Source organism: Rhinopithecus roxellana, chromosome 6, assembly GCF_007565055.1.
Source record: "Rhinopithecus roxellana isolate Shanxi Qingling chromosome 6, ASM756505v1, whole genome shotgun sequence".
NCBI classification, from domain to species: domain Eukaryota; kingdom Metazoa; phylum Chordata; class Mammalia; order Primates; family Cercopithecidae; genus Rhinopithecus; species Rhinopithecus roxellana.
In genome coordinates this window covers 23755166-23782977 of record NC_044554.1, presented here as the reverse complement: position 1 = coordinate 23782977, position 27812 = coordinate 23755166, and the positions used below count along the sequence as shown (strand labels likewise).

General features: G+C 35.1%; 1 protein-coding gene across 2 annotated transcripts in view; it reads right to left on the bottom strand.

Moving 5' to 3' along the window:
- Positions 1-27812, bottom strand: part of FOXP2 (forkhead box P2) — a 201975-nt gene that overhangs the window by 47579 nt on the left and 126584 nt on the right. For both annotated transcript variants that reach the window (XM_030933309.1, XM_030933310.1), the window contains 5 exons: positions 24283-24420; positions 22942-23142; positions 21233-21410; positions 3630-3843; positions 1797-1901 (listed from right to left, as the gene is read on the bottom strand). In XM_030933309.1, coding sequence (XP_030789169.1) covers positions 1797-1901; positions 3630-3843; positions 21233-21410; positions 22942-23142; positions 24283-24402 — 818 coding nt within the window. In that variant the 5' untranslated portion in view covers positions 24403-24420. The remainder of the gene's footprint in view (positions 1-1796; positions 1902-3629; positions 3844-21232; positions 21411-22941; positions 23143-24282; positions 24421-27812) is intronic.

Here is a 27812-nt window from a genome sequence, read left to right as displayed (position 1 = left end):
AAAGGCCTTAAAACCTCCTGTCATTAGTTCTGTCATCCCTATAAAGTTAATGGGTTGGAAAAATGGTCAGTCTTTGGAACCAAAGTTGGTATTTAATTGAAAGGAAATGCTTTTTTAATTGTAATTTCTTTGTTTTTGTTTTTGTTTTTAAACACTGGCATGAATATGAAAGAAGACTAAGGTAAAATGAGGGCTCATATTCATCTGATTATTAGTAATAAACACATAAATATTTGAGAAAAATTAAATGCTCCTTTCAATTTGCTATAAACAAAATCATACTGAAGGAAAATATGTATTTTTTTCCCTAAAGATTTATTTTGAATTTTGTCAGAAAGAACAATTTGGAGCAATAAAATGCATGGTGAGTGGGTTAGTCCTATGACATAATTTACCATTCTTAAAAAAACAGTAACAATAGCCCTTTACATAATTTCAATGACAAGGAATAATATATTGATAAGGACAAATGTATTCACATGAGGAAATGGGAAATCATCTGTTAAAACAACATCCCTATGTTCTTTCTTTGCTTTAACTTTTTTTTAATTATTATTATTTTAGAGAAGAAAACTTCAGCAAAGCTACCTAACATTTTTTAATGGTCTCTTTGCTTATAATCAGTTTCATACCCAAATAAACGGCAGCTCACAACTGTTTTGATAAAAGAAAAGTGTAAATTTTCATTTAAGGCCATTTACAAAGAGCCATAGTGGTATATGAAGCAAATTTTTTCTTAATTAGTTAGGAATGATAAAAGGTTAAAAAAATCTTTGTGGAAGTCTTACTGTAATTCATTTATAAAGTTATTGTGATGGCAAGTACTTGTGCCTGGTTGTTAAGGTGCTTTTGCTCTATACCCTGTAGTCAGTCTTCCATTTGTAAACACATCTTTTTGATGTTTCTGCCAACATCCTGGCAACAAAGCAGTGCAATTTCAAATGAGCTAATTAACTTAATTGTTGATGAAGCATGAAACAGTTCACTCACCCTGTTAGCTGCACCATGACAACATAAGAGTCTCAGCCTGTGAAGTTACTCATCTCCATAAGCCTATCTGTAGTTCTCTGTTTAGATCTCTTGTATACCAGAATTGTGTAAGGAAAACATTTCATGAAAGATGAATCTTTTCACTTGAAAAAGAACTCCTTAAGATTTTTTTAAAAATAAAATACTGTATTACAAATTAAGAATACACAAAGTGTTGGTTTTAAGCTAGAGAAGCCATGTAATCTGCTATACAAAGATATAGCCATGTGTGTTTCTTGATGTTTCTAAGGGCAAGAAGTAACAATGTAAATGAAATGTAGTTATTTCTTTAAAGTTTAGCCAATATAAACTTTCATTTTTAATTCTTGTAGTTAAATGTATATACTAAATACTATTTTAAAAAATATATAAAGCCTGTAATTAAAAAACAAGCTTTCAAAATAAGTTTACTGAAAATATATATATTATGATGACTCACATAATATTAATTAGGAACTTAAAACTTAAGAGAATTCTATTTTACAAATAGTTCTGTTATAAAGTTCTCCAATGATTAATCACATATTATTGTAGGCTAACATTTTTCATTCATTCAAAAATCTTTACTAAATAATTGTAAAATACCTTAATGAAAAGATGAAGCCTGACCTTGCTAATCCACTTGTTGGAACCCACAAAAATCTTACAGTGTGTCTTATAATGGACTTTTACTTTTCTCCTTCATCTTTTGTTTATTTACAACGTGCCCAAAACTCCCATATAATCCAGCACCCCCCCGCCAAAAAAAAAAAAAGTAAAAAACCTACTTTAAAAACTGTCCAAAATCTTCACAAATGCTTTCACAGCCTGGCCATTTGCAAACTCCATGGCCATAGAGAGTGTGAGAGGCCCCAGTCTCCTCATGTGACGAGCTGTAGCAAAAGAACACGACGTCAGATTCATCTCAAAAAGCTATAATCGTTGCAGGCTGCTAGCGCCTGTCAGGTTACGATCAGTGACAAACAGGTCAAAACAGGTCAATTCAGCTCAGAGCAGTCAGAAAAATTTAATCGTTCTATTGAATAGTTCAACTGCCAAGGCTAGATGATGTTCCAATTAGAGGAGAAATAGAGCCAAAGATGACTGTTAATAAAGGATGAAAAACTAAGAGGACTGTATAATATCATATGCTAATGCTGCCATATGACCTTAATGTAACATTTTATCTCTAAATAAAAAATATATATTCATATGTGGTCAAGTGAAAAAAACCCTTCATTTTTAAGAAAATAATAGGACAGTCATCATAAGATTTTGAAGTGCTCTTTTTAAAGAAGATATGGACCTCTAGGCTTATTTAAATTGTTTAACATTTATGTATAAACCACATGTATTTCTACTAGTTACACTTGATTTAGAAAATCTACTTTGGAACAGTATTCATTAGCTATATCTTTATATAATTATTAAAGACTTTTGATAAATGAATATTAGATAGAGAGAATCCAGAGAAATCAACCAACTTTTGGAATACACAATCATCAAATTAATCTCAATTAAAACAACAGCATGAAAGCATTCAGGAGCATACCACTTTATACTAATAAAACCAAACAAGAAAAATTTTCCTTGATACTCAAATGAAGGCCAGAAACATCACTGAATTATAGAATTTTATTTTAAATGGTAGTATAATTCAATATATGTTTCTTTGAAAAACATTTGGTTATGACAAAGAATTTGTAATGGCAAGGCAGATATTCATAGTGCATAACAGAACACTATCAATCCACTACACTTACATATGAAGTTTGGAGCTTTATATATAAGCCTAAGCCATTATGTTAAGAATTCTACACTTACATTCCATCTTTTAAAAACAGATTTTTCACACTGAGCAATATTTTAGCTTATGAACTATATGCAAATTACTTTAAAGGACTTGATTAGAGAGCACTATGCCTAAATAAATGGAACTAAAGGACAAATGTACATGAATGCTCCTTTTACAAATGCAATTTTTATACAACTAAAATAAAACAGTAAGTAAAAAATTATCTAACATAACACATTTAATATTAATAACTGAAATAAAATATTTTTTCTTTGAAATTTTAGTTGAATTTAATCATAAAATTACCAACATAAGTTTATCTTTATGTGTTTAAATATTTCATCATGCCACAATTAAAAAGGCAAACCAGAATTTCCATCATCTAGCTTAGTATGCTTGTGTCTATATTATTTATCTGTTCTCTGATTTCTAATTCATATGTTTGAAACATATAAGAGAGACATCCATGCATCTTTAATTATTTGAAATTAAATAACTGATTTTTAGCTTGAAAAATGTTCTCAGCAATCAGGTTAATCATAACATCTTAGTCATAAAAATATATTGATACAATCATTCCACATGCACTCATGAAAAAATAAATGTCTTCAGGCAACTCCCCAACTATATCCATCAAACTTTTGGTATTTGAACTGCTTTTCTGTAATATAAAGAATATAATAAGATAAATAATCTAAAGATTTCTAACCTGTTGTTCTATACATTTTGTCCTTCTTTCAAGTACAAATTGTTCTTTTCCATTGTCTCAATGGTGAAAATAAAATTTGATGATAGATAAATATAGAATAAAGCTCATGAGATTTACCTGTCTCGTCTTGCATTTAGAACTGAAGACTGTCCATTCACTATGGAATGATGAGTTATTGGTGGTGATGCTTTGGAAGTGGTGGAGGAGGTAGTCGAGGAGGAATTGTTAGTAGTGAGGTCTAGCCCTCCATGTTTAATGCCATTGTCTTCCATACTGTGAACTCCAGTCACTTCTTTCCATAACTGCTGAATCTCAGCAGGACTTAAGCCAGCTATAAAATGAAAGAAAGCTTCATTAACATGACAAGGTAAAGTTTATATAATGAGCTTTGTGTTATTAATAGATTAATACCAACAACAACAGTGATGTTACCTGCATAAATTAATATGCAACAAAAAATCACTTTTACACTTTCAGCACTAAAGCTTTTGTCTTGAAAAAAATCATTTATTTTCTAAAGAGTACCAATTTGGGAATAGTATGCGGAATACTGCCATATGAAATAATTGAGAATATTATCAAGCATTAAAAAAATCTCTGCATGTTCCATTTAAAAACTGAACTAGGGCCAGGCATGGTGGCTCATGCCTGTAATCCCAGCACTCTGGGAGGCCGAGGCGGGCAAAGCACTTGAGGTCAGGAGTTCAAGACCAGCCTGGCCAACATGGTGAAACCCTGTCTCTAGCAAAAATACAAAAATTAGCCAGGTGTGGTGGTGCACACCTGTAATCCCAGCTACTGGGGGGTTGAGGCAGGAGAAATGCTTGAACCTGGGAGGCAGAAGTTGCAGTGAGCTAAGATTGTACCGCTGCACTCCAGCCTGGGTGAGAGTGAGACCCTGTGTCAAAAAAAAAAAAAAAAAAAAAAGAATAAATAAATAAAAATAAAAATTGAACTATTCAACTTTTAAGAGTAGCTTTTACTTATTGCTAGTATTAAGGTTTTGTTTTTTTTTTTAAATCAGTCAGGAACTGAAAGAGAAATAGATTTTAAAATAGTATCAAAAGAAAGTAAAGAAAAAAAAGGGAAAACAAAAATGCCAGGGAAAAACAGTGAACACTCAACTCAAAAAAATAGGAGATTTCACAATTATCTGGTCATTTTGATATTTCTCAGAGGGGTGAACTACATAATTAAATTTAATTTTGGTGTCTTAAAGAAACCAATATGCTTACTTAATGGGATCAATTAAGAAGATAACATCTAAACTTCTTCATTTATGACTGATAGAGTAAATCAACTACTCATTGTAAACAATTCCCTGGTTCAGATTATGCAAATTTACTTGAATTATATAATAAAAATAGAAAAGCTAGATATAATCCTTTAGCTTCTTTTTTTTTTTTTTTTTTTTTTTGAGACGGAGTCTCTCTCTGTCGCCCAGGCTGGAGTGCAGTGGCGCAATCTCCACTCACTGCAAGCTCTGCCTCCCGGGTTCACGCCATTCTCCTGCCTCAGCCTCCCGAGTAGCTGGGACTACAGGTGCCCACCACCACGCCCAGCTAATGTTTTGTATTTTTAGTAGAGACGGGGTTTCACCGTGTTAGCCAGGATGGTCTTGATCTCCTGACCTCGTGATCTGCCCGTCTCGGCCTCCCAAAGTGCTGGGATTACAGGCGTGAGGCACCGTGCCCGGCCAATCCTTTTGTTTTTAACTATAAATTTGAAATAAAGTATTGAGAGACTATTGCTTACAGTATTTGACTTAAAAAATAGTCCTGTGTCTTAGTATATTTTTTATATACCTTGTGCTTTTTAATCCTCAGTACAAACTAATAGAGTTAGTATTATTAGTTTAAACAATTCATGAAAAAGGAAACAAACTAAGAGAGAAGTTCAAAAATATGTCCAAGATCACCCAGCTTCCACATGGTAAAGTTGTAATTTAAATCCAGGCAGTGTGGCTTGAGTACCTTTGCTCTTAAAATACTATATTAAGAAAATATTAAAACTACTGAATAAGTAAGTACAGGGAAAAATGAAGAGACTATTTACTATATTCTGGCATTTTACTAACTGCATTACATTTATAATCTTAGTTAACTTCGCTTGAGGTTAGAAATCATTATATTTTACAAGAAGGCTCAGAAAGATTAAATATTTTGCACGAAATCACTCAATTTATGTTCAGTGAGCAGAATTCGAACTCAATGCTCTGTGGCTCCAAAATCTATGTTCTTAATTACTATGTGCATCTATAACATCTAATATAAAGATGAAAGTACAACTCAAACTACCTCTCCCAACCTAACACACGTCTACATTAGATTCTATAATGATGTAAGAGATGTGTGGGGTGAAGCAGGTTTAAATAGGCAGGGGAGATGGGGCAAGATAACAGAGTATGATGGTAAGAAGAATGAACTCTCTCACTCCAATCCCTGCAAATGGAAAAATCCCTGATCTAGATATCACTATATCTAAGTATTGGCAAGTAGCCAATAGCAACAGAAGAATTCTCACTGTTTCAAACATAACTTCTGGTCAAATTATTCATCACAGCATTAACTTTAAATTGCTATGCCTATCACAATTTCACACAGGTAGTTTTACTGAAGGCTATCATTTCAGTGATTCTGACTCCTTGAGATTTTAAGACAAGGCCTGAGCCTAAAGGAAAAACAGGATAATTTGGGTTTCCAAAGTTACTACAAACCATCTTTTTCCATAGAAATGAAAGTGGCTTTATAAAGAAAGGTTTCTCTGTTACATAGGAAACAACTTTTTTATATAAAGATCTATAATTATTGCTTTAACCCAGAATTCTGCAACTTTTCTGACTGTAACTTTTTGATTATCGGTTGGTGTTTGTTAGGTGTCCCAAAAGGAAAACTTCATCAGCAAATCCTTTTTCATGACAGCGTCAACATGTCTTTTGCATGAGAACTTTTTCCATCTTACCAGCTGCCTCTCTGCTCTACTGTCAACTCTTGCCTGCATCACAGCTATAGCCTTCCCACTGTCTTCCTGCTATTACCTTGCCTTGAATATATGAATTTACTCTTCATGGAGCAGCCAAGTATTCTCTCTATAAATGTAAATTAGGTCATGTCGCTTCCCAGGCAAGGCCTCCAAAGGCTTTTGAGAATACTTAGAGGAAAACAAAACAAGAAAACAGTAACAAAAACACCCTTACTATGGCCTATGGGGCACTGCACTTATTATCTGGCTCTTGCCTGTCTCTCTGATCTCATCTACTGCTCTCTCTTCACATTTCATTCTGTCATACCAGCATTCTGTTGCTTCTCAAATGTATCAAACATTTTCTCCCTTTCCAACCTTTGCTCTGGCTGTTCCTACAACCTATTCTTGGCTTCCTCCCTCCCTTCACTTAGATGGTTCAAAGTTCACCTCCTCTAAGTTTCCAACCACACTATCAACCCCTGCCCCTCCCCACCCTCCCTTCTAGCATTCCTTAACTCCTCATCCTATTTTTTTTAAGATCATGTATCAGTTTCTGAAACCATTTAATCTATCTATCTATCTATCTATCTATCTATCTATCTATCTATCTATCTATCTAGTCTACCTCTTGTTATCACCAGTCTCCCTCTAATACAATTAAAGTGTTATAAGAGTAGGGATTTCTTGTTTTACTGGTATATCTCCACTGCCTTGAACAGTGTCTGGCACGTGCTCAATAAATATTTGTGAATTTCATTGATTATAATAGAGTCATACATTTCTTGAAGACATGTTGGTGCCCACATGGAAGTTTTGTGACTCTTAAAGGGCATACTCTATATGAATATTGCTACAATACAAGACTAATGTCTACAGAATTGTATATGGCACTAGTTCTAACATAGATTGAGTGGCTAACAACATTTTACATCTCAGTTAAAGGCTTAGATGGTTTTAGAGATTATACCAACTAATGATGTTACTAGTAATTCAGTTTTGGGATTTTATTAATAATTTAGTTACATAAGTATCTACTTGCCTTCTAAAAGTAGATTTCTATGATACTATTCATTTGTACTGAAAATTAGTGATATCACCATGCTATTGCAATAAGGTAACAAATATTAGGCAGTTAGTAGGCCCTCAATAAAGATTAGATGAATAAATGACCTGTTCAAATAATCCAAATAATGTTTCTTAATTAAAAACAGGAAGAAATAGTTTTAAAATATTATATAATAGATAAGAGGCAGAGAATAAAAGAAGTCAAAAAGATTCATTTTAGCAGCAGCAGGTCCTCAAATGTTGGCATATTAGAATCACCTGGGCATATTTTAAAATCTCTAAGACCTTACCACAACCCACACCAATAAAACCACAATGTTAGAAGGGAAACACAGGCATTAGTAGTTTTTGAAGCTCCAGAGGTGATTTCAATGCACAGATAATTTTGGGGGCAAATTTTTAAAAAGAAAACTATTACCTTGCTCTTGGGACAAAGCTTTCAACCTAAAAATTGCTCTGCTCTTTTATATGCATACAAAACTACTTAGAAAATGTGAAACAACTAGCCAACTGATTTTGTACAATTTTGAAAGTTTTATGAGCTTTGAAGTCTTGATGGTTTGCAATAATTAATCTAGGTTATTTTTCAGGCAGTGATATAACAAGTTCAGTATTTCCAAAACAGTGTTCTATGGAACAGTAGTCTTATAAATGCTGTTAATCTAAGAGGTCCGTGGTCTCTATCTTGGAGACTTTATTATTCATGTAAAATAGTTCTGAGATGTGTAGTAACAAGGAAAACTTGAATCTCATTTTGAAGTCAGCGTTTTCCAATTATATTTGAGGAAGAAAAACCCAAGAAACTCTTTGCAATTACGCTAGTTTGTGTAAGTTTTAAATACCAGGTGTAAGTTTAGGAGTCACCAACTGATCCCTAGCCCATACCCCTCCCTAGTCTTTCTATTTGAAAATGCCATGTAACCTTATCCAGTTTCTTAAACTTTCCATGTTCAAAACTAAACTCCTGTTTATACAGCCCCCTCCCTCAACCCCAACTCAGTTCTCTTTAGAGTATTCTTCGTCTCTGTTTTATTTAACTGATACTTACATAGTGCTTTTGATATGCCAGACATTCTTCTAAGTGCTTCACATATGATATCTAATCTAATACCCCAAACCTTTGCCTTTGCACACTAAGGCAAAGAAAAGTTAAGTGCCTTGCTCTAGAGCTACTCTGTTGCAGAGCTTGCTCTCATTTTCGGGTCATTATTCATTAACCCTTTCCTCAGGACTCCTTCTGAGGGTCACCCCATTTTCCTATTGTTACTTAGGTTTTTCCTGTTCTTGCCTTTGTTTCTCTCCTATGGAGAGAAATATATTTTACTTAACTTATTTAACTTAACTATATATTTTACTTAACTTATTTATTGTCTGCCTTCTAGACTAAAGTGTATGTTTTATGATGGCAGGTATTTTTGTCTGTTTGTCTGTTTTCTTCACTGCCATATCCCCAGTGTCTGTAAGAATGCCTGCAGTCAGTGAAAGCTCAAAGAATATTACTTGAAAGAGTTTTAAAATTTGGCCAGAACACTCGTGTACTGGCAAACATATTCTGGGAATCTGTGGACTAGATTATTATAATTAATAGACAACGTTTATCTTAAGTGAAGATTATTCGGTTTCTCTTATTTCAAGGATATATACACTAGACGTGCCAAAAAGTTTTGTAATTACTCAATTTTAAAATTCCATGGCCACAAAAACTTGGGAATCCCTACTCTACTTTTGGATAATAATTTGGGCTTGTGCTTATTCACCGCCAGTACCACAAACATTAAAAGGTTTTTACCACAGGAGCTGAGTAAATGAAAGGGTAATTCCTTAATCAAGTTGCCTATCATACCACAGATAATACAACTTAATAATAATTCTTATGACACGGTCTGACTGGAGTGCAATGGCATGATCACAGATCACTGTAGCCCTGACCTCCTGGGCTGAAGTGATCTTCCCTCCTGAGCCTCCCAAGTAGCTGGGATGTGACCATGATACGTCATCATGCTCAGCTCATTATTTTATTTTTTGTAAAGACAGGGTCTCGTGCTGCCCAGGCTTGTCTTGAACTCCTGGGCTAAAGTGATCCTCAGGCCTCAGCCTCCCAAATTGCTGGGATTATAGGTGTGGTCCACTGTACTTGGCCTAATAATAATTCTTTAATCCCACATTCAGAGTTTGTGGAGCATCTACAAGGTGCCAAGCACTGTGCTAAGAATTAATTAAAATTAATTCATATCTAGATTATATGTCCTTAAGGCACACGAAGTTTAAAAATGTCTACGCTAGTTTCAACACAGCTTTGAAAATGCTAAGTTGATTTTTACTTATTACTAAAATAAGTAAAAAGCAACTTTTATTAGTAAAAAAATCTCCTTAGCAGCTTTTTCACACTCAAAAAAATAAAAGATTTTTTCAATGTCGTTTCTTTTTCTGTGTCCAGTAACTGATTTTTAAATGTCAAACAAATAATTGTATATATTATGATGCAAAGTATGTATATCATTAATTTAAAAAAAAATTTTTTAATTCTTTTTTTGATATTTAAATGTAGCTTTTATTTTTAGTATTTGGATGTCTGTAATTTTTCCTTCCTTCCTTCCTTCCTTCCTTCCTTCCTTCCTTCCTTCCTTCCTTCCTTCCTTCCTTCCTCCTCCTCCTCCTTCCTCCTCCTTCCTCCTCCTCCTCCTCCTCTCCTCCTCCTTCCTTCCTTCCTTCCTTTATTTTTATTATACTTCAAGTTCTAGGGTACATGTGCATAATGTGCAGGTTTGTTACATATGTATACTTGTGCCATGTTGGTGTGCTACAACCATCAACTCGTCAGCACCCATCAATTCATCATTTATATCATGTATAACTCCCCAATGCAATCCCTCCCCCCTACCCCCTCCCCATGATAGGCCCCAGTGTGTGATGTTCCCCGTCCCGAGTCCAAGTGATCTCATTGTTCAGTTCCCACCTATGAGTGAGAACATGCGGTGTTTGGTTTTCTCTTCTTCTGAGAGTTTGCTAAGAATGATGGTTTCCAGCTGCATCCATGTCCCTACAAAGGACGCAAACTCATCCTTTTTTATGGCTGCATAGTATTCCATGGTGTATATGTGCCACATTTTCTTAATCCAGTCTGTCACAGATGGACATTTGGGTTGATTCCAAGTCTTTGCTATTGTGAATAGTGCCGCAATAAACATACGTGTGCATGTGTCTTTGTAGTAGAATAATTTATAATCCTTTGGGTATATACCCAGTAGTGGGATGGCTGGGTCATATGGTACATCTAGTTCTAGATCCTTGAGGAATTGCCATACTGTTTTCCATAATGGTTGAACTAGTTTACAATCCCACCAACAGTGTAAAACTGTTCCTATTTCTCCACATCCTCTCCAACAACTGTTGTTTCCTGATTTTTTAATGATTGCCATTCTAACTGGTGTGAGATGGTATCTCATTGTGGTTTTGATTTGCATTTCTCTGATGGCGAGTGATGATGAGCATTTTTTCATGTGTCTGTTGGCTGTATGAATGTCTTCTTTTGAGAAATGTCTGTTCATATCCTTTCCCCACTTTTTGATGGGGTTGTTTGTTTTTTTCTTGTAAATTGTTTGAGTTCTTTGTAGATTCTGGATATTAGCCCTTTGTCAGATGAGTAGATTGCAAAAATTTTCTCCCATTCTGTAGGTTGCCTGTTCACTCTGATGGTAGTTTCTTTTGCTGTGCAGAAGCTCTTTAGTTTAATTAGATCCCATTTGTCAATTTTGGCTTTTGCTGCCGTTGCTTTTGGTGTTTTAGACATGAAGTCCTTGCCCATGCCTATGTCGTGAATGGTACTACCTAGATTTTCTTCTAGGGTTTTTATGGTATTAGGTCTAACATTTAAGTCTCTAATCCATCTTGAATTAATCTTCGTATAAGGAGTAAGGAAAGGATCCAGTTTCAGCTTTCTACTTATGGCTAGCCAATTTTCCCAGCACCATTTATTAAATAGGGAATCCTTTCCCCATTTCTTGTTTCTCTCAGGTTTGTCAAAGATCAGATGGCTGTAGACGTGTGGTATTATTTCTGAGGACTCTGTTCTGTTCCATTGGTCTATATCTCTGTTTTGGTACCAGTACCATGCTGTTTTGGTTACTGTAGCCTTGTAGTATAGTTTGAAGTCAGGTAGCGTGACGCCTCCAGCTTTGTCCTTTTGACTTAGGATTGTCTTGGCAATGCGGGCTCTTTTTTAGTTCCATATGAACTTTAAAGCGGTTTTTTCCAATTCTGTGAAGAAACTCATTGGTAGCTTGATGGGGATGGCATTGAATCTATAAATAACCTTAGGCAGTATGGCCATTTTCACGAAATTGATTCTTCCTATCCATGAGCATGGTATGTTCTTCCATTTGTTTGTGTCCTCTTTGATTTCACTGAGCAGTGGTTTGTAGTTCTCCTTGAAGAGGTCCTTGACATCCCTTGTAAGTTGGATTCCTAGGTATTTTATTCTCTTTGAAGCAATTGTGAATGGAAGTTCATTCATGATTTGGCTCTCTGTTTGTCTGTTACTGGTGTATAAGAATGCTTGTGATTTTTGCACATTAATTTTGTATCCTGAGACTTTGCTGAAGTTGCTTATCAGCTTAAGGAGATTCTGGGCTGAGACAATGGGGTTTTCTAAATATACAATCATGTCATCTGCAAACAGGGACAATTTGACTTCTTCTTTTCCTAACTGAATACCCTTGATTTCTTTCTCTTGCCTGATTGCCCTAGCCAGAACTTCCAACACTATGTTAAATAGGAGTGGGGAGAGAGGGCATCCCTGTCTTGTGCCAGTTTTCAAAGGGAATTTTTCCAGTTTTTGCCCATTCAGTATGATATTAGCTGTGGGTTTGTCATAAATAGCTCTTATTATTTTGAGGTACGTTCCATCAATACCGAATTTATTGAGCGCTTTTAGCATGAAGGGCTGTTGAATTTTGTCAAAAGCCTTTTCTGCATCTATTGGGATAATCATGTGGTTCTTGTCTTTGGTTCTGTTTATATGCTGGATTACGTTTATTGATTTGTGAATGTTGAACCAGCCTTGCATCCCAGGGATGAAGCCCACTTGATCATGGTGGATGAGCTTTTTGATGTGCTGCTGAATCCGGTTTGCCAGTATTTTATTGAGGATTTTTGCATCGAAATTCATCAGGGATATTGGTCTAAAATTCTCTTTTTTCGTTGTGTTTCTGCCAGGCTTTGGTATCAGGATGATGTTGGCCTCATAAAATGAGTTAGGGAGGATTCCCTCTTTTTCTATTGATTGGAATAGTTTCAGAAGGAATGGTACCAGCTCCTCCTTGTACCTCTGATAGAATTCAGCTGTGAATCCATCTGGTCCTGGACTTTTTTTGGTGGGTAGGCTATTGATTGTTGCCTCAATTTCAGAGCCTGCTATTGGTCTATTCAGGGATTCAACTTCTTCCTGGTTTAGTCTTGGGAGAGTGTAAGTGTCCAGGAAATTATCCATTTCTTCTAGATTTTCTAGTTGATTTGCATAGAGGTGTCTATAGTATTCTCTGATGGTAGTTTGTATTTCTGTGGGGTCCGTGGTGATATCCCCTTTATCATTTTTTATTGCATCTATTTGATTCCTCTCTCTTTTCTTCTTTATTAGTCTTGCTAGTGGTCTGTCAATTTTGTTGATCTTTTCAAAAAACCAACTCCTGGATTCATTGATTTTTTGGAGGGTTTTTTGTGTCTCTGTCTCCTTCAGTTCTGCTCTGATCTTAGTCATTTCTTGCCTTCTGCTAGCTTTTGAATGTGTTTGCTCTTGCCTCTCTAGGTCTTTTAATTGTGATGTTAGAGTATCAATTTTAGATCTTTCCAGCTTTCTCTTGTGGGCATTTAGTGCTATAAATTTCCCTCTACACACTGCTTTAAATGTGTCCCAGAGATTCTGGTATGTTGTATCTTTGTTCTCATTGGTTTCAAAGAACATCTTTATTTCTGCCTTCATTTCGTTATGTACCCAGTAGTCATTCAGGAGCAGGTTGTTCAGTTTCCATGTAGTTTAGCGGTTTTGATTGAGTTTCTTAGTCCTGAGTTCTAGTTTGATTGCACTGTGGTCTGAGAGACAGTTTGTTATAATTTCTGTTCTTGTACATTTGCTGAGGAGTGCTTTACTTCCAATTATGTGGTCAATTTTGGAATAAGTGCGATGTGGTGCTGAGAAGAATGTATATTCTGTTGATTTGGGGTGGAGAGTTCTATAGATGTCTATTAGGTCCACTTGGTGCAGAGATGAGTTCAATTCCTGGATATCCTTGTTAACTTTCTGTCTCGTTGATCTGTCTAATGTTGACAGTGGAGTGTTGAAGTCTCCCATTATTATTGTATGGGAGTCTAAGTCTCTTTGTAAGTCTCTAAGGACTTGCTTTATGAATCTGGGTGCTCCTGTATTGGGTGCATATATATTTAGGATAGTTAGCTCTTCCTGGTGAATTGATCCTTTTACCATCATGTAATGGCCTTCTTTGTCTCTTTTGATCTTTGATGGTTTAAAGTCTGTTTTATCAGAGACTAGGATTGCAACCCCTGCTTTTTTTTGTTCTCTATTTGCTTGGTAGATCTTCCTCCATCCCTTTATTTTGAGCCTATGTATGTCTCTGCATGTGAGATGGATCTCCTGAATACAGCAGACTGATGGGTCTTGACTCTTTATCCAGTTTGCCAGTCTGTGTCTTTTAATTGGAGCATTTAATCCATTCACATTTAAGGTTAATATTGTTATGTGTGAACTTGATCCTGCCATTATGATATTAACTGGTTATTTTGCTCGTTAGTTGATGCAGTTTCTTCCTAGCCTCAATGGTCTTTACATTTTGGCATGTTTTTGCAATGGCTGGTACCGGTTATTCCTTTCCATGTTTAGGGCTTCCTTCAGGGTCTCTTGTAAGGCAGGCCTGGTGGTGACAAAATCTCTAAGCATTTGCTTATCTGTAAAGGATTTTATGTCTCCTTCACTTACGAAACTTAGTTTGGCTGGATATGAAATTCTGGGTTTAAAATTCTTTTCTTTAAAAATGTTGAATATTGGCCCCCACTCTCTTCTGGCTTGTAGAGTTTCTGCCGAGAGATCTGCTGTTAGTCTGATGGGCTTTCCTTTGTGGGTAACCCGACCTTTCTCTCTGGCTGCCCTTAAGATTTTTTCCTTCATTTCAACTTTGGTGAATCTGGCAATTATGTGTCTTGGAATTGCTCTTCTGGAGTAGTATCTTTGTGGCGTTCTCGTATTTCCTGAATTTGAATGTTGGCCTGCCCTACTAGGTTGGGGATCATTCTCCTGGATGATATCCTGAAGAGTGTTTTCCAACTTGGTTCCATTTTCCCCCTCACTTTCAGGCACCCCAATCAGACATAGATTTGGTCTTTTTACATAATCCCATACTTCCTGCAGGCTTTGTTCATTTCTTTTTCTTCTTTTTTCTTTTGGCTTCTCTTCTCACTTCATTTCATTCATTTGATCCTCAATCGCTGATACTCTTTCTTCCAGTTGATTGAGTTGGTTACTAAAGCTTGTGTATTTGTCACGTATTTCTCGTGTCATGGTTTTCATCTCTGTCATTTCGTTTATGACCTTCTCTGCATTAATTAGTCTAGCTGTCAATTCTTCCACTCTTTTTTCAAGATTTTTAGTTTCTTTGCACTGGGTACATAATTCCTCCTTTAGCTCTGAGAAGTTTGATGGACTGAAGCCTTCTTCTCTCATCTCGTCAAAGTCATTCTCTGACGAGCTTTGATCCATTGCTGGCGATGGGCCGCGCTCCTTTGCAGGGGGAGATGCACTCTTATTTTTTGAATTTCCAGCTTTTCTGCCCTGCTTTTTCCCCATCTTTGTGGTTTTTATCTGTCTCTGGTCTTTGATGATGGTGACATACTGATGGGGTTTTGGTATAGGTGTCCTTCCTGTTTGATAGTTTTCCTTCTGATAGTCAGGACCCTCAGCTATAGGTCTGTTGGAGATTGCTTGAGGTCCACTCCAGACCCTGTTTGCCTGGGTATCAGCAGCAGAGGTTGCAGAAGATAGAATATTGCTGAACAGCGAGTGTACCTGTCTGATTCTTACTTTGGAAGCTTCCTCTCAGGGGTGTACTCCACCCTGTGAGGTGTGGGGTGTCAGACTGCCCCTAGTGGGGGATGTCTCCCAGTTAGGCTACTCAGGGGTCAGGGACCCACCTGAGCAGGCAGTCTGTCCGTTCTCAGATCTCAACCTCCATGTTGGGAGATCCACTGCTCTCTTCAAAGCTGTCAGACAGACTCGTTCGCGTCTGCACAGGCCTCTGCTGCTTCCCCTGTTGTTTTTTAGCTGTGCCCTGTCCCCAGAGGTGGAGTCTACAGAGACAGGCAGGTTTCCTTGAGCTGCTGTGAGCTCCACCCAGTTCGAGCTTCCCAGCGGCTTTGTTTACCTACTTAAGCCTCAGCAATGGCGGGCGCCCCTCCCCCAGCCTCGCTGCAGCCTTGCGGTTAGATCGCCACAGACTGCTGTGTTAGCAATGAGGGAGGCTCCGTGGGCGTGGGACCCTCCCGGCCAGGTGTGGGATATATTCTCCTGGTGTGCCCGTTTGCTTAAAGCACAGTATTGGGGTGGGAGTTACCCGATTTTCCAGGTGTTGTGTGTCTCAGTTCCCCTGGCTAGGAAAAGGGATTCCCTTCCCCCTTGTGCTTCCCAGGTGAGGCGATGCCTCGCCCTGCTTCAGCTCTCGCTGGTCGGGCTGTAGCAGCTGACCAGCACCGACTGTCCGGCACTCCCCAGTGAGATGACCCCAGTACCTCAGTTGAAAATGCAGAAATCACCGGTCTTCTGTTTCGCTCGCGCTGGGAGTTGGAGACTGGAGCTGTTCCTATTCGGCCATCTTGCTCCGCCCCCTCGTATATCATTAATTTTTAACGAACTTATTTAGTGATACTCTACTTATTTTCTAAGGTTACTTATAATTTAAAGTAATAAAATTGAGTTTTGGTAGAAACATTTGTATCATATATATTCTGTTAAGCCAAATTGATATTTAATATTTGAATTGGAATCACTGAGATATTACTATGTACTTTTCAGTTTTCATCTTAAATTTTATATTTTACAATGTGAAACTTAAAAACTAGTATACACACATGGCCAGAATAAGTGAATCACAGAAAAGGGTATATATTTCAAAAGTAGACTTCTCTACCAGCCTTGACCTCTGGATACCTATCTCTCTTCTTCACAAGAGAGTTCCACTTTCTAGAGTATCCTTCAGAGACCTGGGTGTTCACTTATAATTTGACAAACTCAACATATTATTGATTTATATTTGACCAGAGGTCTACTATCACCTACAGATACAAAGTCCATCTTTAAAATGCCTGTCTGAGAGGTGAATTAAATGCACACTTTGTCCAAATGCCAAATTTAGCAGAAGTAGGTATTCAGCTGAAACTGAGATCAAAGAGAAATTATCTTCACCAAAGACGGAACTTCTGGGATACGTGAATACATCTGATATTAACAAAAATTAGTACTATCATTTTTTATAGGTTGCATTTTAAAAGCTTGATTGATATTCTATTACAAAACCAATGATGTTTCGTTTTTCTAGTCATATTTTAATGTGGCAAAGTTGACACATTGCTTTTGAGTCTTCCTCTGAAGATGTAAAGAATTGCCAAATAAAACTTTAAAAAAAGATTTATGAGATAAATGGAATTAAATTCATGTTAACATTATACATTCTAGTTCACAAAATAATTCTACAATAATTATAGAGTTATGATATAATTTAATCTGAATCTTTTTTATAGTTTTTCAAAAACTAACTCAACACACTCAATATTTTTCTATATATGTAAGTATTTACTAGTTTTTTAAACATAAAATTAATAGCATTCACAGGTAGCTTGGCAGAGTTTTATACCTGTAATGATAAATGTACATTTAAACTTGAATTCACTGATGAAATTTTAGCACATAAAGCACCAAATAAGTTTTTTTTTTCCCCCAAGTTACAAATGGAAAACTTTCTGATATTTGAAAGGGAATACTGACATGGTAATAATTTTGCCTGACATGGATTGTTCATATTGGTAATGTTTTTGCTACAATTACATACAATAGTAATCTATGCAAGCACAGGATCATTGATTAAGCAGTAAATCCAGGATGCCGGAAGTAGCCATTTGGCTACTTAGACTTCCATAAGCATAGAATGAAGCCAAAGCCAAATAGCTAATTTTGGCTGAATACTGAGCCCAAAGACTATCTTCAGCACAATTCTAACTCAGCCTAAAAACATTATTATATTTTATTTCAATACATTTCATTTTTAATTGTTATTCAGCCACTCTTATTCCAAGATTCTCTCGTTCTATAATATGTTAATTCAGAAGAATCCTGGCTAGAATCTAGCATTCCCTGTTTGGTCTTTCAAATTGGTAATGAAAATCTTGTCTTTTAAGTAACTTTTATAAATTAAAAAATATGTAAAAACTTGGAGTGACAGAAAATCATCACCACATGTATTCCTATCCCTACAGTCATAGTAAATGTGTGAATATATTGTGGATTAGAGTATACAAACGTTTATTGGATGTCAAAAACATATCAATGTTTAAAGTTAACTTCATCTTTCCTAACCAATAGACAATGATACTGGTTTTAAAATGTTTCACTAAATTTCATTACCAGATAATATATGAATTACGTTGTTTTCATATTACATAGATTTATAATGAGTATATTATTCAAGATGGAACTATAAATCCATCCTTTCTATTTGACTTATGTATGTATATACCTATATACCCATACTTATGTGTATACCTATCATCAGTCTGTATAAAACCAAACATATACTTAGGAGATGGAAGTTTACTTGCCTAACTAAAATCCAAAATTATAGTAATATTAATGATGATCTTAAATGATTAATATTTAAAATAATTTACACTAAGATGATAAATAAAAACTTCAGAGAAGAATGTAGATAAATCTGCTATTCTACCAAAATTCTTATAATTTTGCTATTTCTCATTGTTATATACACATATTTTAATATAATTTAAGAAGCTGTAACTCTAAAAGTAGCATGAAGAAGTTGTACTAAATTATAGGGATAAATAAAATATGGCATAGTTTTAGGTCGGGCACAATGGCTAACGCCTGTAATCCCAGCACTTTGGGAGGCCGAGGCAGGCGGATCACTTGAGGTCAGGGGTTCGAGACCAGCCTGGTCAACATGGTGAAACCCTGTCTCAACTAATAATATGAAAATTCGCCAGGCATGGTGGTGGGCACCTGTAATTGCAGCTACTCGGAAGGCTGAGGCAGGAGAATCGCTTGAACCCAGGAGGCGGAGGTTGCAGTGAGCTGAGTTGGTGCCACTGCACTCTAATGTGGGTGACAGAGTGAGACTCCTCAAAAAAAAAAAAAAAAAGACACAGTTTTAAAGACACAATGAGAACATCATCCATTAATCCATCATTGCACATTAATCCTACTTAGTTTTCATATGGCTATTTTTCAAGGCTAATATCAACCAACCAAAAACCTGGTGCAAAGTGAACTGGAAACTGATAATAAAAATATTCAAAATACTTTTACCTTAACCTCTAACTAAGGAAGAAATGATTCAGGGCTTAGACTGTACAACAATTTCCCATTCTAGTTTTGGGATTCCAGCACAGTACCATAATGTTAGGTTCCTTTACTGTAGCTAGTGTATTCAACATACAATGAGCATCCACAGTGATACTTTTTCACACTTAATCATCTAAATCATAAAAAATAAGATGATGATGCCGGCTTGTGTGGCTTACATGGCAACAACAGAAACTTTGATCAGTGAACCAACTACATTTGTGGCCCTACAATTATTCAAATGGATTTTTTTAACCTATATTAATGAAAACATAGTTTAGTGATTTCATCTTTTTTCCTTTTTAAAATATAAATTTTCTGCTCAAAGACAGATATCTTCAGATTTACTTTCCTTTCCCTAAATGTTCAGCCATTTTCTCATTTTATCTCTCATATATCTTATCAAGGATAAAAACAGAAGAAAAGGGAGAAACAAGGATTCTATGAAAATAAATTTGAATTTGAATTTCAGGTACTTTCTATTTGAAAACTATTAGAATGATTACATCATTATAAATTTCATTGTTCAGAGAGATGTTTTTTGCTTGTTTTGAAAGAATGTGGTTTCACAATATGTTTTAAACAAATAACATTGTGCTTCAATTAGCACATATTTAAAAATTTCTTTAAATGTTTACTTGAATTGATTTAATAAAATAATATTGTGGTAGATCACGCTTTTCTGTTGAGGAAATTCTCATATAGTTATATCCTAAATACTGATTTCATTTGAACTTTACTGAAAACAAAAAAAATTGTTTGTTTTAGTATAGTTTCTATGGAAGAAATCTGTTTACACTGAAATAATTTTATAAACTCTTTTTTCTTTCTTACTTTTTCATGTCTTTAAATTGTACTTATTTTTCTAAAGAAGAATGTGAATAGAACATTCATTGATATAATGATGCTATCATTTATTCCAATTTTCTTTAGAATAACTCAGAAAAATAGGCTTATTGCCTTTTCTTTTGCTATTTAAACTTTATCTTTTTTGATTTCCTAGGAGTGCTTCAATCAGGTGAATAAGAAGATTTGAAGTCAAGTGAGAGAGGAAAATCAGGAAAAAAAAGCCAAAGAGACATTAATTTGATAAATTAAAAGAGAGAACATTACCACGATACTCTTGATTTTCTTTAGTATGTCCTTTAGAGTCAGCAAAATGTGCAGCCAATGCTACTACAATATGAACTCCTCTGTGACAAATACAATTAATTTGAATTAATGTACATTTGGATCAATGTTTGTCCCAACAAAATCCAAATGCAAGTTAGAATATCCTTTTATAAGTGTAATGATATATAACTTACCTGAATTGAGAATTTTAGCACACAGTCACTTGTTTACCATTGTTTTTCTTTTTTTATTTAAAACTCTTTCCATTTCCCAAAAGTGAAGGGTCATGGATATGACATACAGCCATATTATCAGAGTACCTCCAAATTTTTCTTACAGACAAATAAGAATACAGTTGACAGATTTTTTAAAACTATAGTTTATAATACATGCATAGGCAATATTATTTGAGAGAGAAAAGAATGGATATATCCTATGACATAGGATGGGGTTCTACAAAGCTTAACTTGAAATGTGGTCTGTAGAAATTCATAAAGCCTCTTTTACATGTGGTGATTTCAGTGTGAAGATTGGGAACTTTTATCTTTCTCTTATCAGTTGTCCACCAAACTCCTATCAGCTCACTTAGTTAAATGGACTGCTGTCAGCCTTCCCAGTAATCCAATGCCCTGCAGATCCCTCCTGTACATTCAATAGTGCTTAAATTGTGTTGCCCTTATAAATTGTTTTGTGCCCATAAGACTAATAAATACACATTTAATATCTAACAAAACACTTGAAATTTTTACTTCACACTTGAAAGCAGTATATGGTCAAATTTCTGAGCCTCTAGAAAATGGGTCATGCCACCATGTTAACAATCATGTTTTAATAATAAACTTGAAAGTCATAAAAACAAAATTTCTCAAGGTATATGGCAGAAAGATCACGAAATGGCAGAAAGTACAAGATTTGAAATGAAGTGTGCACAACATTTTGTATGTACCTTGAGGCAGCGATTGGACAGGAAGTGCCGCCTGGCCAGGTGGAATGGAGATGAGTCCCTGACGCTGAAGACTGAGCAGATGCTGCTGCTGCTGGAGTTGTTGCATCTGGAGAAGCTGCTGCTGGAAGACAAGCTGCTGGGCTGCCAACTGCTGTTGCTGCTGCTGCTGCTGCTGCTGCTGCTGGTATCAGAAAACCCAAACCAGTAAACAGCAGAGGACATGGTCTGCACAAACAGCTCTCTTACAGAGAAATGCACATTTCTTTCATTGCCTGAGTGGGTTTTTTGGTTATCCCATAGTCAAAGTTCAGGGGCAGAATGTGAGTAAAGTTCTAGATTTTCAGTTGCCTTTCTTTCAATTATTAAACAGTATTAGAGAATCAAGGAACTTGCATCAAAAAAGTATGGAGCAAGGTCTAGAGATAGCATGTAATAAAGGCTCGGCCTTTTAAAATCTACTTATTGTAGATAATAATAAATTTCTCTAGATTAAAAGAACACCACTTTACAGAAATAGTCAACTTCTACAACACGCTATTTTTTTTTTTTTTTTTTTCCAACTGAGTAAGTTTGATCTGCAGAGGTCCATGAATGTGGTCTCTGGTGATCTATTAGTAAACTGGGATGTAGCCTTCATAGGATAGGCCTGTTAGCTCTCTCTCTCTTCTCCTCTCTTGTTGAATATATTAAAGGCAGAATTATGTTCAAGGCAAAAAAAAAAAAAGTGCCCTTATTATAAGAAAAAGTATAACTTCCAATTTTGTGAGGCATTACAAGACAAACCAGAGGTCTTTGGACTCCAGAGGGTATGAGATGGCAGTCACACTTCAGAGAAAGACAAGCTGCTGTGGAAGACCTTTCCTTTTTAGTTTGGGGAAAGAGAAACTTCTGATCCGCTCACTGGAAAACAGACTGCATAATGGAGCAAGTCATGTGGATTGTCCAAAGCCTCGGGAGAAATAAGGGAGCAATTTCTATTCTGTAGTTGATGGCTGTCTGAAATTCTATTCACAAATCCAAACAGAAACAAAGCCTCAGGAGGTCAAAACTGTTTCCTGTACGTTTGCATAATGGGCAGCTTGAAGACAACGGCTCTGATACCTGCTGATCAATTTAACTACTTCAACATGTTTTGTTTGTATTATGTTTATATTTGATGCAATTTGCTGACAAGTGCAAGCTAGGCCTGAGAAGCCCGCTTGTCAGTTTGATTTATGAGCATATCAAACTGTAACTTTCTACTCGCCACTCTAAACCTACAGTAGCAGTTCATTAATCAGGGGCCTGTGACTTTGAAATCTGTGCTCAACCAGTTTCTCCCCTAGTCTCCCCACCCCCAACAATAGGCCAAATTTGCATGCATGTTCTCTGAGCTGCACCACTGAGAAAAATAAGGTTCCCTCACCAACTTAGATTCTCTATGAATACAAGATAATCAGTACTTTGTCCACCACACAGCTTGTTCTTTGTACTGTGATTCATTAGTGAACATAAGACGACAGCAGCATTAGATTGTAACTCTCAAGTCCCATGCTACAAAAAAGGAGAGCCTGAGAGCCTGTCACTGTTATTAAGCTCAGTAAAAATATATAATACTGCAACTTTGACAGCAAGAACCTTGTTATAGGAAGATCTAAGATGATTCTTGCCGCTCAAAGCCCCTTCTTAACTGCAAACTGTTATGTATCAATGAGATAACCGGATCCTACCTCTTTCGCTTGCTTTCCAGGATGCTGTTGCTGCTGCTGCTGCTGTTGCTGCTGCTGCTGCTGTTGCTGCTGCTGTTGTTGTTGTTGTTGTTGCTGCTGCTGTTGCTGCTGCTGTTGTTGCTGCTGCTGCTGTTGCTGCTGCTGCAAAAGCTGAAGATGTAACTGCTCTTGCTGTTTCTTGTAAAACTCTTGTAGTTGTTGCTGAATAAACCATTTTGACTTTAATAAATAAAGGCAAAAGTTTCACGTATTATAAATCTCCTAAACTCTTCTAGACTGGCATATGGCAGAGTATCCATTAAGATTCATCTCATAAAAACAGCAAAAAAAAATATACATTGGATTCAAAGAGATAGCTCTACATACATTTTTTTCCAAGGCAGCTCTGAAATTTTCCAATCCAGAATCCAAAAAATCCTAAACAAAAGGGTATAGGGTATAGAAAGTCTGTATTCTAAAGGTTCAGAGCCAAATTAATACTTTAAATTATTACATCTGAAGTCCTACTGGCATATAAAAACTAGGCTATACTCTACCAGTTGTAAAAATAAAAATTTAGCTACATAAAATCAGGTTGCTCAGTTCTTATTGGAAAAAACTTAATCCATCAGATGTTCAGAACAATGTCAGATTTACAAGTAATTGGTCTGTAGTCATCAGCACAGAAGTTAGCAAAGTAATTATATATAAAAAATGTCAGGTAAAGCACATTATTTTCTCTATAATAAGTAACTGTATAACATAAAGTCTACTTTATATACACTCAGGGTTCCAATATGGTATATATTAGGAACACTATGTTATTTTAAAAAGATAAATTTCATAAATTTGTGGCTCAACTGCCTAATTTCATTATAATAAATAGATCCTTCTCTTTCTAAACGATGAGTATACTATGAAAAGGAAAATTGGGGATGTTAACATTCTCCATTTTAACAAAGTGGTCAACTCAAATCTCATACTTTTGTGAACTAAAAGGAATGCTAAGGCGTTAGGAGTTTTAAAAGCAACTATTATCTGATAAGTATTTTTGCATTTTTGTTGGTAAGTCAACAAATCGAATGTACCTAAGCACTTGAATATTTAAATATTGGCTTATTCCATTTTCAAATTACACCTCCCTCTGCTCTTATTCTAGACTTTAATAATTTTTTTAAAAAATTAAGCAATCTAGATTTTCTTACGAGTTCTATAATTAAAATGTTACATTTATGTTCTAGCATGCTAATAGGTTGTCCTTTCAAATGGAGACTGAATTGTCAAATATACCCACTGCACTTTCAACTCAAGTGCACACCGTCTAAGTCATGCTAGAACACCAAAGCAGGTAACCCACATTACCTGCTGCAGCATGACAGCCTGCTGCTGTTGGAGAAGGGCTTGGAGCTGCTGAGGAGACAGGACTTGTTGCTGAAGGATCTGCTGCATTTGCTGAGGGGTGATCACCTGGGGAGTCATCATGGCCACTGACACAGGCACCTTGCACAGAAAGAGAAAAAGAAAGAGAAATGGTGGTCATAACCAAATATCTGTTAATCGACTTCACAAATATTATGTTATTGTTCATAAATTCTTTAGCAGTGATGATCAATAATTTTTATGTCACATTTTAATATAACTTCTTTAAAATACTACTAAAGTATCACAAAACACAGACACTAACTTTCCAGAGGCATCAGATTTCATCAAACTCTTTATGTTCCATAGCTCTTATTTAACATGTTTAGATATTTGAACTTCAGCTATAATATCTATAGTCAAAAATAAACAACTACATGGCGGTGTTCTCAATACTTTATAATTGATCATCTCATCAATGTCACAGTGCTATAAATATAACGGTTTCTGAAATGTCTTAAAAGTGTAATTAAAATAAATAACAAAGGTTAAAAAATTGGAAATAATATGCATATAAATATGTTATCCAAACTAGTAAAAAGCATGTGTACAGTATATTCACTTAAAAAAACATAATCCCCATCTTCAAAACTATACGTACATAATAAAGTACTAGAAAATACCTGAGTCATAAAATTTAGCATATGAGAACACGTGGTAATTCATACAGGAGATACATATATACATATGTGTGTGTGCGTGTGTATCTCCAGAAAAATGACATACATAGGTCTTCTGAAAGAAGAACTCACAAAACTAGTATTCCAGCTCCTTCTTTAAACCTTTTCTTATTTCAAACAACTAAGTTTATACCAGGAAGTACAAAAATTTAGCAATTACTCAAAGCTTATTCATTGAACTGAAAATAATAAAAGTAATTTACTTAAAACTTTTTTTCTACTACTTACTTTATCTTCAGGGTTCTGAGGTTGACAGGCAAAATGAAGACAAGGAAGAAGAAAAAGATATAAAGGAACAAGAAGGAAGGAAGGAAGGAAAATACAGAAAAAGGACAAGCTAGGGGGAAAGCCCTAGAGAAAGACGGAATGGATGTGAAGAAATAGGAAGAGGATGGCAAGAGTGGTGATCAGAAAAATCGGTATAGAAACCTAAAGTATATGCTCAGATAGAAGTCAAGTAACACTGTTTGAGGCATTACTTGTACTAACCAGTATGCCATCAAACAACTTGTCAACTTTCCAAGTTTGCAATCTTTGAAATAGCACTTTCCTAGAAAAAACAATTCATTTTTACTGTAAATAAAAGCAAGTATCTCTATAAATACTGTTTTAGGACAAATTAATTGGACAACATGTCTTTGAAAACCTAAAAAGATTAATAGATATAGTTCACAACTTATTTTAATAGTCATTTTTTAATGCAGTTCAAACTTTTCCAATGTGGCACTTTATGTTATGAAGAAAGGAGAAATTAATAATGAAAAGAGGTTAGAAGAAGCAGAAGAAAAAAAAAGAAATCCAGGGTGGATTAACTCTTCTTGCCAAAAAGAAATAAAGAACTAAATAAATCAAAACCTTTCATATTTAATACTGAAAAATAGCAATGCCTTTTCTTTTCTCCATGTTAACATATTCAGATTAATTAGATCAAATTGAGTAACTTGAAAAATTATGACAGAAATTCAGTGATTTTAAAAAAATTTCTGTATTTTTAAAAATATACTGGCATACCTATAAATTACTGAATTTGAATTTATTATAATAAAAAGCATTCTGAAATGTGTATTGTAAAATTAATTCACCAATGGGTTTTTCAAGTGTTTGGTTGATTTATAAAATTGACTGTCAGTTTACTTAACTGCTTGTTCTTTGATAAACAAATAGAATGGTTAGAACAAGTAGTTAGAAAAAAAAGTATCAATCTACAAAAATGTCTTTTCTTCAAACAATCATTTACCTCATACTATTTCCAAATAACAAGGAATCACACTGAAATAGATAGAGAAAGACATATTAAACTAAAAAGCCTGTCAATCTAGACAGATAGATAGGTAGGCAGATAGATGATATAGAGTTTACAGATATGTACATGGATATATATATAGAGAGAGAGAGATATGCCTTCTACAAAGTTAATCATAGATAAGAAGCTTGTCACACTTCTCACCTAACAGCCCCTTATTTTTTCAGTATATAGTGTTTTAATTATTCCCATATTATTCCTTCATTATTCTTATACCTACAAGTACAAATACTTTATGTATAATGATAAATGAACTGTATGGGGAAAGTTCTATGAATGGAGGTATGCTATAAACCACTAAGAGTTTACAGTCAGATTTCAGCTTATACATATGACTGTAGAATTTGTTGTTATTGTGATCGATTTGATAAAGGAACAAATTTAAGCGTTTTCTATCTTCACATTCTTTAGAGTATACTAGTCCTTACACTACATAAGTTAGATGATTATTTTTACTCTTAAAACATGGTTTGAGTGCCTTTCAATTAATAGTTATGACATAAACATGACATTATTATCTTCTTAAGATCATATGTATTAAATGGTCACATGTGTGTGATTTTTTAAAATTTTAATCAGATTCTGGCCTACCGTCTAGGAAACTGCCATCTAAAACTGACAATATACAGACATAAAAACAAATAGAAAGATAAGCCAATTAACACATACATGATTGAACACTCTACTTCTATGTGTACAAAAAACATAAATTCAAATTAATTATGGAGGTGGAAAAACACAGGTACACTTCTGCGGGTTTTCCAACACTACAAATAAACTAATATTATCATCTCTAAATCCACATATATAAGCTCACCCAAACTAAGGAGATTACTAAAATTCTAAATTATTTAATATAAACAAAAAACTAGTTTTTTCTACAACAAAGATCAGTAATATGCAGACTCGTTCACTTGTAATTTGAAAAATGCTGAGCCTCCATTTTTAAGTTACTCATTGTAAGTGACACATTTCCTCTTTTCCTCCCTCATCGTTTATTGTTACTGCTACCACGAGCTACTCTAGGTATTCACTGATAAAAATGAATAAAGATTAACTGTATACATATAAAAATGTAGAGATTATACTACTTACAAATATTTAAATAGACAAAATCAGTATCAGCCTTTTAAAAATGTATGGATAATTTTTTTGAACTACACATGCCTTAGCAAGTTCAGTGTTAGACTTATGGAAATATTTTTCACTAGATATGTAATTTGATTCATGCAAATATTCTAATAAGGGATCACAATTTAGACGTGCGATATAGAAGAGGAGGGAGAACTTACTTCAGATGTTTTCTGGTGAGAAGGCAAATAAAAGTCTGGTGGCTGTACCACCAAATGAAATCAGAAGAAACAGCTCATTTTGAATGGGTATTTATCAGTTAAAATGTTCAAGTGTGAAGGAAGGAAATAGAGTCATCTTTGGTTGTGAAATTTTTTTCTCTCTTGGTATTTAATTTACTGACAGATTTAAAATTCTCC